At 37.2% G+C, this 10,974-nt stretch overlaps 1 protein-coding gene across 2 annotated transcripts in view; it reads left to right on the forward strand.

Moving 5' to 3' along the window:
- The window catches only part of DYNC2LI1 (dynein cytoplasmic 2 light intermediate chain 1), a 42,847-nt gene that overhangs the window by 28,768 nt on the left and 3,105 nt on the right, over positions 1-10,974 (forward strand). Inside the window, exons 9-13 of one of the 2 annotated variants that reach the window (XM_019465951.2) lie at positions 2,410-2,486; positions 3,089-3,159; positions 6,303-6,400; positions 6,749-6,841; positions 10,593-10,893. In XM_019465951.2, coding sequence (XP_019321496.1) covers positions 2,410-2,486; positions 3,089-3,159; positions 6,303-6,400; positions 6,749-6,841; positions 10,593-10,655 — 402 coding nt within the window. In that variant the 3' untranslated portion in view covers positions 10,656-10,893. Of the gene's footprint in view, positions 1-2,409; positions 2,487-3,088; positions 3,160-6,302; positions 6,401-6,748; positions 6,842-10,592; positions 10,894-10,974 lie in introns of those variants that run through there. The other variant, XM_019466028.2, reaches the window with a different exon arrangement.

Consider the following 10,974-nt stretch of genomic DNA (forward strand, 5'->3'; position numbering starts at 1 on the left):
GACCCAGCAGGCCTAGATGGCCCTAAATCATCAGGGTTTTCTAGGGAACGGAAAGGCTTCATCTCAGCTTTCAGTAAGCCTGAGGGATGAGAGGTTGGGTTAGAGGAACACTTCTAGACCATCAAGAGAACCATACAGCTTGCCTAGCTTCCCAGACCAAGAAGACAGTAGCCAAAGTTTCAAAGCCCCGTCTTTCAGTTTCACTTCAAGGAGGACAGTTTGGGGTTGCTTTACAAGATTGCCAGATCCTTTAAAATTCAGTCAAGAAAATGGATTCACTATTATGAGCAATCTGATAAAGTTATTAAAAATAAAAATAGAAAAACATTGAGAGGTAGGACCAGATTCAGTGGAGAGCTGCCAGGATGGTTGGAGATTTAAAAATGTGATATATGAGGAGGAGTATCAAATCATCTAGAATGTGATAATGCTTTTTAAATATTCAAAGGACTGTTCCATGGAAGAGGGAATAGGTATATTCTTTGCTCTCTTACAGTCAAGAACAAGGAATCAATAGAGTTTAGATCAAAATAAGAAAGAACTCTCTAATCCTACCATTATCTGAAAATGGAATGAACCGCTTTGGGAGGTGATGAGTTCCCATTGAGTTGATACAAGCAGAGGCTCTACAGCTATTTGAGGAGGATGTTTCAAGGCAATTGATGCAGCAGATAGGGAAGTTGAGTCAGAAAACTTCTCATGTCCTCCCAGCCCTACAGTTAGTTCTATGAAATATGTTTATGATGAGGTATTTTCCTTTCCACACATATTCATCATCATCATCATCATGAAGTTGTGTTTTAAAAATTCAGTTAGTTTTTATACTTTTAAACCTTCTTTCAAAGGAAGTATTAAAATTATTTCAATTTTGAAAAGTCAATGTATTAAATTTTATATATTCACATGAATAAATAATTTGCCTGGGAGCCTGTTCTTTTTTTTTTTATTATTTTGTTATTTTATTTTATTTTTGAGAGAGAGAACGTGCGCGCATGAGTGGGGGAGGGGCAGAGAGAGAGGGAGACACAGAATCTGAAGCAGGCTCCAGGCTCCCAGCTGTCAGCACAGAGCCTAACGTGGGGCTTGAACCCACAAACTGTGAGATCATGACCTGAGCTCAAGTCGGACACTTAATCGACTGAGCCACCCAGGTGCCCGGAGAGAGTCTGTTCTTAATCCAGAATGAATCTTATCCTGAAAACTGATTTCTTTGCCTTATAAAATTCCATGTCATTTTGGCTCATGGTTGTTTTTCCCACTTTCATACATGTTAACTATTCTTATTTGGCTGAATAACTTTTGATATTTCCAAAAAACAAATCTAGTCTTAAAAGATTTGTAGGGTAACCAACCACATATCCTGATTTTCACCTGATGTCTCAACTTAATTATTACTATTTTTTTTAACGTTTATTTATTTTTGAGACCGAGACAGAGCATGAACAGGGGAGGGGCAGAGAGAGAGGAAGACACAGAATCTGAAGCAGGCTCCAGGCTCTGAGGTGTCAGCACAGAGCCCAACGCAGGGCTCGAACCCATGAACCGTGAAATCATGACCTGAGCCAAAGTCGGACACTTAACTGACTGAGCCACTCGGGTGCCTCAAGCTATATGATATTTATTTATTTATTTTTTTAATTTTTGTTTAATGTTTATTTATTTTTGAGACAGAGAGAGACAGCATGAACAGGGGAGGAGCAGAGAGAGAGGGAGACACAGAATCTGAAACAGGCTCCAGGCTCTGAGCTGTCAGCACAGAGCCCGACGCGGGGCTTGAACTCACGGACCGTGAGATCATGACCTGAGCCAAAGTCGGACGCTTAACCGACCAAGCCACCCAGGCGCCCCTCAACTTAATTATTAATAGTACCCACCCACTTTCATTCTCTGAAGTGTTCTGGTTATGGTCACTCTAGTTATTGTATACCACCACTGAGAATCTTCAGGAACTTGTTTTGCAGGCTCAAAGGCAATTCTGAAAAGTTAAATGATCATTTTAATGACTATCAGTATTGTTGAATTAGTCTGTAGCCTCCATGTTGGCCTTTTGGAAGACAGTACTATGCCCTTGGATGGAAAAGTTATTTATGATGTAAACCTATTTTCTACCAACCAGATTGCATTTGGGCAATAGTTATGAGCCATATGTGGGAGTAGCCAAAATGACCAGTGCATAAACACCAGTCCCTTCCGTATCATGCACTCATAAAATGTGAAGAGTGAGTTAAAATTTATTGAGACTTCTTTATTTTCCTTTATTCATGTTTTTTGTCTACTCAAACAAGTGTGTGTTGGGCAAATAAATAGTAATTCTGTCTGCAATTTGCACGTGTTCAAAGCCATATTTATTTTACCTGTTTCTGTGATCTGAAAGCAGAGCATATAATTTGTTCTCTTGATTTTTTTTAGTTTACCAGTAAGTCAGAAGCTCTATTACTAAAAATACGTGGAGTTATCAACCAGTTAGCATTTGGCATTGACAGAAGGTACTGTTAAAATAGATTTTTTATATCTTTTTATTATTTTTTGCCAATAATCTCCTCTGATTATTGCTCATATCAGGCTTTTGTTTCTTGATAGGAAAGGGCCTCCAGGTGGCTCTTCTTAGAGAAATAATTTCATATTATTTCTCATTTCCTATGTTAAATATTTCTCAAATATTATAACTAAAATGTTATGTAATGCTTAAAGATTAGAATAAAATAATCATACTACTACCCTTGTTTCCCTGATTTACTTTATTTCTGTAATCTTAGTAGCTTTCCCTGTATTATCATTTTCTTATATTGATTATAGAAATTGAATTGATAATTGTAGTATGTATATTTTTCTTAAACTTGCTCCTTTTCTTGGTTGTCATTTAAGGTAATTTATGTCTGTCACTTTTTTCCCCCCCATAAAGCCTTTATTAATGCCAGACTTTAATATTTGAAATAATTTAAATTGATATTCACTCATTCATTTAGGAGCAGTGTGCTCTCTCACCAGTAGCTAGACGTAAAACCTGGCTCTTGTATTTACAGTAGAGCATGGCAGGATATTCGATTGCTAAACTAAATTAGACTCTTTTTTCTTCTTATCCATGTAGCAAATCAATATGTGTGGATCAAAATAAACCACTGTTTATCACAGCAGGATTGGATTCTTTAAGTCAAATAGGTTGGTGAACTTATTAAGATTGTTCAATCTTTTTTTAATTGCTTATTGATTTTTATCCTACCCTACGTTCACTTCATCTCCAACATACCACCATTTCGATTTCATTATCATTGCTGTTATTTCTTATGCGTTTATTTGTATACACGGTATTGATGCAACATGCATCACACTGACATATTTGGGATGGAAGGAATGTTGCACCTAAGAGACTGGTTTTGGATTTCTAGTTCACTAAAAAATTTGCATGTATTTCTTTTCCCTTGCTGATTTCCAGGTACTTTTAAATTTTAGCTTGTTGGGTGTAGAAGAAAACCAGAAACAGAGTGGTCAGGAAATTCAAAGCTACAGATTATGGGCAGTGATGAAAAATAGGAGATTCAAGTGTTGGAATAAACCAAAGAAGAACAGTTGTACTAATTATGTATCCTTTAATTCATTATGAAAATAGCTTGCTTCAAAAATAATGGGATATATTTCCTAAACGTATGGATATGTTAGGCTCATGAAGTGAAAATAATTTTTTTTGGTTTTTTGTTTTGTTTTGTTCTGTTTTTTGCGAAAACAATTGTTAAGAGTTTATATAATCAAGCTCCTTATCTTCCCACAGAAGCTATTTTCATTGTGGAGGTTTGGGCCCTAGCAAACTTCTACTCTGTAGCTAGAAGTTTGGTTTTAACACTCTAGTAGATAGGAGTTTTCTTTTTTATTTCCCATCACCTATTACTCTTACTAAAGTTGACTGGACTTCAAATGTAGATCTTTGTAATATAGATTGAATTGGAATGAAAAGAATAGAGGTGGTTAATGAGTGATCACAAAGACTTAATTTCATTAGCAGTGAGAATCACGGTATGTACTGCCAGGTAATGCCCCTGTAAATAGCTGGAGGTCGGACAAGGAACGAGAATGAATTTAAAAAACAGGGAGGGTGCAAAACATAAGAGATTCTCAAATATAGAGACCAAACAGGGTTGCTGGAGGGGTTTGGGGGGGGTGGGCTAAATGGGCAAAGGGCATTAAGAAGGACATTTGTTGGGATGAGCACTAGGTGTATATGTAGGGGATGAATCACTGGACTCTATTGAAATCATTATTGCACTACATGCTAACTAACTTGGATGTAAAATAAATCATGGAGCTTAGACCTCATCAAAATTAAAACTTTTTGCTCTTAAAATCCCACTTGAAAAGAATAAAAAGACATGCCACATTCTGGGAGAAAATATTTTCAACTGCATATTTGACAAAGGACTAGTATCTAGAATATATAACTTAACGGTAAAAACAGAATCCAACTAAAAAATAGGCAAAAGATATGAGCGGGCATCTCACCAAAGAGGATATAGAAATGGCAAACAAGCATATGAAAAGATGTTTAATATCTTTAATCATTAGGGAAATCAAATTGAAACCACAATTTGCTAATCAGAATAGCTCACAAAAAATAGTGACAATGCCAAATGCTGGCAAGGATACAGAGAAACTGGATACTCACATTGCTGGTGGGAATGTCAGATGGTAGTTTTCACTCTTGAAAACAGTTTGACAGTTTCTTATAAAACTAAACATGCACCTACCATATGACCTAGAAATTGCATTATTGGGCATTTAAGAGAAATTAAAACTTATGTTCATATTAAAATCTTTACACAGATATTCACCGTGGCTTCATTTGTAATAGCACAAAACTAGAAACAACCAGAGGTGTTGTTTAAAACTATGTACTATGGTATGGTATATCCATACAATAAAATACTACTCAGCAAAAAGGAGGAACAAACTGTTGATACACACAATAATTTGGATTAATCCAAGTGTATACTGAATGGGAAAAAAGCCAATCAGGAAAGGTTCTACACAATAGGATTCTATTTATTTAAATTTTTTGTAATGAAAAAAATGTTAGAAATGGAGGAAAGATTAATGGTGATCAGAGGTTAGGGACAGGACTGTAGGTGGGGAGGTAGAAGAGATTGGGAAGAGAGTGGTGTGGTTATAAAAGGCCAACACATAGGATCCTGAAACAATGGCACTATACAGTAAGTATCTTAACTGAGGTACTGGATGTTTACCTACAAAGGTGATAAAATTGTATAGAACTTACTACACACACACACACACACACACACACACACACACACAAATGAGGACAAACAGAAACTTAGGAAAGCTGAATTAGATTGGTGGATCGCATTACTGTCTTTCCCACCAAAGTGGTAAAGAGGTACTGAAAGATCAACAATGTAGATGGTAGAAGAGAAAGAATTAGAAATCTCAAGATTATAGACAACTGCGATTTTTCAAATTGAATTATATAATCAATACATAAAGGCATGCTCATTATAAAATGTTAAAACAGTACATAAGAATCAAGTTTGATATGTGTACTTCCAGACCACTTTCTAGATGTGTGAATGTTGTAGAAAAAACTATTTGTTTGAACATAATTGTATCATTCTCTAGCTATTATTTTTAAAGTTTCCTTTTCTACTCAGTGTGTGTTAGTGGTTTTTCCACAGTAGTGCCACAGCTAGGTCTGTTTGGTATTTTGACTGCTGGACACAGTTACAGAGCATGGCTGTGCATAATTTAGTTAACTATGCCTTTACTGATGGACAGTTTGGTTGTGGCCAATTTTTCACTAACACTAACAATGGTGCAGTGTGAAACTGTTAATACGTGTGTGCAGGTGTTTCTGGGTTAAACACCAAAAACGGGTTTCTGGGTAATAACATACGACTTTTTTCTGTATTTACATAGGAGGTAGTAGTGCCAAATTACCTCCCCGAATTAGTTGTCCCAATTTGCATTCTAATGAGTAGCATGTTAAGACAGTCTGTTTACATACAAATTCACAAACACATGAGAATACCAAACTCGGTATTTTTGCTGGACACCAGTGTACGTGTGGGGAAAGAGAATCACAGTTGACCCATTACTCTTGTCTCCTCTTCCTCTGGTGCTAGAATCTGGGGCAAGTGGTCTTGCTATACTGTGTTGGGGTAAATTTTAATAGTGGCTATGTTAGGGAGAAGGGAAATGACTGATCTAGGATTTATGCTTTTCTAAGTGTCATCTGTTTTATTGATAGTTTGTCAAGTTTTAATCAGTGCAGTCATTTGGAGTACAACTTCCAATTCTAGGATCTCCTCCTGTTCCTGATAATGACATTGGAAAGCTTCATGCCCATTCACCAATGGAATTGTGGAAAAAAGTGTATGAAAGGGTCTTTCCACCAAAGGTATAGATTTCTAGTTCTTTTAAAGCAAGACTTTTTTGTACTACTCAGTTATTGGGAAGTGTTCCTGAGTTTATTATGATTACTTTGCTTTCTATTCACATGCTCAAAAATCAAGTATGTGCCAAAAGTCTATTGTACACAAGGCACTGGGACTTAAAAGGTGGGCAAGACATAGCTCCCACTCCACTTTCAAATGCAGCTTGCAGGCTTCCTGAGAGGGAGAGATAGTGGCTAGAAGGAAAGGGCGGGAGAGGGCCTGGTAGAATTTGAATGGGCCCCAATGGCTGGCTGAGGCAGGCAGTAGTCACTGGGGGTCTGGGCATGAAATGACTCGAATTGTAATTTCAGAGTATCAACACACTAAAAGATACCAAGGACCCCGCAAGAGACCCTCAGTATGCTGAAAGAGAAGTTGACGAAATGAGAATGCAGAAGGATCAGGTATTATCCTAAACACTTATTTTATTGCATCTTGAGTTTTATCACAAAATACATCTGGAATTACATAGATTTTTCTTATTTAATGTTTGTTTTTTACTTTTAAAATTATTGAGGGGCGCCTGGGTGGCTAAGTTGGTTAAGCGTCTGACTTTGGCTCAAATCATGATCTCACAGTTCATGAGTTCAAGCCTCACACTGGGCTCTGTACTGACATCTCAGAGCCTGGAGCCTGCTTTGAAATTCTCTCTCTCTTGCCCCAACCCTGCTCACACTCTCTCTCCAAAAATAAACATTAAAAAAAATAATAAAATTGAAATAGCACATCTTCACTCTATAAAACAATAAAATTCTGATGTGCACAAAGAAGGAATTTAAGCCACCTGCCATTCCAGCACCGAGACATGACGTAATGTTCACATACTGTTTTTGGATTCTCCCGTTTACTTTATGTTGAAGAGGGGTAGTGATTCTTACCTTGCTGTTGGGGAGACAGTTTCATAATATGCTTTTGTTTGTGGGATTAAAAGGTTTTGTTTTTTGTTAAAACATTACATACTTAAAACTTTTCTTGTACCAGAAAAACTCAGAACTATCCAGTCTGAAACCACATAAACATAGGATCTCCCAGGAAAGTGATTAAAAATGGACACTGAATGGGGCATCTGGGTGGCTCAGTTGGTTAAGCGTCTGACTTTGGCTCAGGTCATGAACTCCTGGTTTGTGAGTTCGAGCCCCACGTTCGGCTCTGTGCTGACAGCTCAGAGCCTGGAGCCTGCTTCAGATTCTGTGTCTCCCTCTCTCTCTGCCCCTCCCCTGCTCGTTCTCTCTCAAACATTAAAAAAAGAGAGATGGAGTTCCATATATGCCTAGCTAGTACCATTTGTGATACACAAGTCATGTAAGAATGCAGAAGCTGGTAAATTCATCATGACCCAATACTTAGATTTTCTTAGATTTCCTTCTAGTTTGATAAAGTGGGACACTGTGCAGAATCCAACCTTACACAAGTAGGCACTATAAATGGGATGCCCTAACAACCTCTCAGGTGGGATTTCTGGTGCTATGTCACTCGGGACAGTCACACTGCTGTGTAACCTGAACACAACCATCCACTGGAGCAGTGACCAGAGTGATTTTCTCAGCACTAGCCTTTCACCTTCAGGGGCCCTAGAATAAGAAAGCAAAGCATTTTATTTAAACATAGTCCACAAGACTTTTGAAAACTGTGTCATGAATAGAGGGTTTCATTGCTGTAGCAAAGTGAGAGGCATGATGTAGAAACAGATGACCTCATGTAACCTTTATTATGTGTGCAACTGACTAAAGATTAGTTGGAAATCATCGTGAATTAGTATCTAGGAGTCAATGACTTAACTGCTGTTGTTATGTTTATGTCACATAGTTTGATCTCTTTTATTACATTTACATGCACAGGTATTATAAAAGGGCTGGGATGTTTCTCAGCATCATGACTTTTCACATTCAGATCCATCTTCCCTGACCTAAAACCAAAGGAATTTGGAGTGGAGCTGGAAAGCAACCCCACAATACCTAGCATTCTTCACTATTAACACAGCCTATGAAAGAATTTGTCTGTGTTAGGTGAAAATCTAGCCAGTTGTCCTCAGCTCTTTCTTCACGTTGCTGTTTTCTTGCTCTTTTTAAGCTTATCCTGAGAGAGTAAGTGTGAGCGGGGGGAGGGACAGAGAGAGAGGGAGAGAAAGAATCTAAAGCAGATTCTGCACTGTCACTAGAATGCCCCATTCAGGGTTTAGTCTCACCGTGAGCTCATGACCTGAGCTGAAATCAAGAGTCTGACGCTTAACTACAGCCCCAGTTTTTTTCCTTTGTTCATTTCTTAAATTCCACATGAGTGAAATCATATGGTATTTACCTTTCTCTGACTTGTTTCACTTAGCATTACACTCTCTAGCTCCATCCATGTTGTTGCAAATGGCAAGATTTCATTCTGTCTTTGGCTGAGTAATGTTGTGTATATACCACATCTTTTTTATTTTTTTAATGTTTATTTCTGAGACAGAGCATGAGCAGGGGAGGGTCAGAGAGAGAGAGAGAGAGAGAGAGAGAGAGAGAGAGAGACAGAATCCGAAGCAGGCTCCAGGCTCTAAGCTGTCAGCACAGACCCTGAACATGGGACTCAAACCCAATAACTGTGAGATCATAACCTGAGCTAAAGTTGGACGCTCAACCGACTGAGCCACCCAGGCGCCCTTAAAACTTTAGAGGTTCTTGAGACAAATTGAAAACCTTTCTTAGTTTTGTGTTCACTTTTAAAATGGCTTTCTAAAATAGCCGTGAAGAATTGCAGTATAAGGAAAATCTTACTTCTTCTTCCTTTAAAGCATCATCATATTATTTTGAATTCCTATGACAGCAGTACTGAAGGTCTTGTGGATATGGTGAGTTGTGTATCACACCAGTCATTCTTTATTTTCCCTGACATGACCTGTGTGACCAGCCCAATTCTTCTCTCAGTTTGCTGTCTGCAGAAGGGAGGTATCTCTAGCAAAGAATTTTAAACAATGTCCTCACCCTTACCATTGGTAAAAATAATTCAGTGCTTGCAGTTAAAAACAAGATAACTGATTACTGTTTATTCCTTGGGAGTTAAACATCTTTGAACTCTTTGATAACTGATGAACCGAATTAATTTCCTTTAAAAAAAAAAAAAAAAAACAACCAAGCTGTGATCTAAAAACTAAGTCTTCAGTTTTAAAAGTTTTAACATTTAAATTGAAACAACTTGAGTACAGGTATGAAAGAGACAATCTGCAGTTTTTCTGAAAATGAGAATGGAATTTTTTCATAGGAACTGTGAACTTCAATTATGTTAGCCAAAGGGCAGTGGTTGCCTTATCTTGCAGAGTAACCACTTTTCGCTCATCTGAAATAATCTACTTTGTACAGTTATTGAGACAAGGAACAACAAGTAAGAGGCCAGGAGGCAATCCCCTTAGGGATGGTCCCTTTGCATATCAATCATCTCATGCAGGGTATCCACCCATACTGGATTTTATGAATTGTCAAAGTAACATATACTTGTTGTGGGGAAAAAAAACCCTCAAAAGACATAGAAGTATGTAACATAGAAAGTGGAAGTATCCTATCCTCTCTCCACCTATCTGCTTTCTTCTGGTGACACATAGGACTGTTACTTTTGCCGGATGCCCATGAAGCCATGTGCGAATGAGCACTGATGTCTTCCCTTACTGGGAAAGTTGCCTTCGTGTGTGCGCCAGTATACACAGTGCAGTGAATGTCCTTCTGTTTATGTTCTTGCACTCTTCTCTATTATTCTGTGAGACACGTTTTGAAAGGTACAAGCACTGAGTCAAAGGATATATACATTTTAAATACAGATATTTTGCTGACTTCAACAGTTTTGACAAATAGGAAACAAATAGGAAACAAAAAATAAGATCACTTTTAAATACTTAAAGTATGACAAATGCATTTAATAGTTGAAAGACAATTTATATGTATATATAGTATGTAATTTCGTCTTTAAGAAGTGGATCTCTAAAGTGTTGCTTAGGCTACCCAGAAACACTGAAGACTACATTTCTAGAAAATCCTAATTGTAAGAATTTACAGAATTGTCCAGAAATTTTGAAAATGATAATACCACAAAGGATATACTGTCATATCTAAAAGATGCTAAGGCAGCATTAAGGCGCCTAGTTTAATTTTTAAAGTTTTTCTCTTCAAGTAATACATATTTTTGTTTTAGGAACTGGAACAATACAAAAGAAGTTCCTGCAAGTCTTGGAAACAAATTGAGCTTGATTCTTGAACATAATTCAACTATAGTGTATTTATTTATACTTTCCCAAATACAAGTAAGTTTATTTTATTAATTAGCTATTATGGTAATAAGTGAAGAAAGTTAAGATGTCTAATTTGTTAAAGGAAAAGTGGAATTTCTTGTATTAGTGCAACTCCCTGGATACTTTTAAGTCTATAAAAAGGGGGAAAAGTTGTGTAATTACATGCAGTATTTTTTTTTAAATAAAAAGAATCTTCTGCCAGCCTCTAATGTGTTTATCTAGTATGTACTCAGTTCAGCATTTATAGGTTTCTGCTTATATGGTTTGAGGACTGTGAAAGCGAGA

Source organism: Panthera pardus, unplaced genomic scaffold (assembly GCF_024362965.1).
Source record: "Panthera pardus isolate Hobbes unplaced genomic scaffold, ASM2436296v1 HiC_scaffold_25, whole genome shotgun sequence".
Classification (NCBI taxonomy): domain Eukaryota; kingdom Metazoa; phylum Chordata; class Mammalia; order Carnivora; family Felidae; genus Panthera; species Panthera pardus.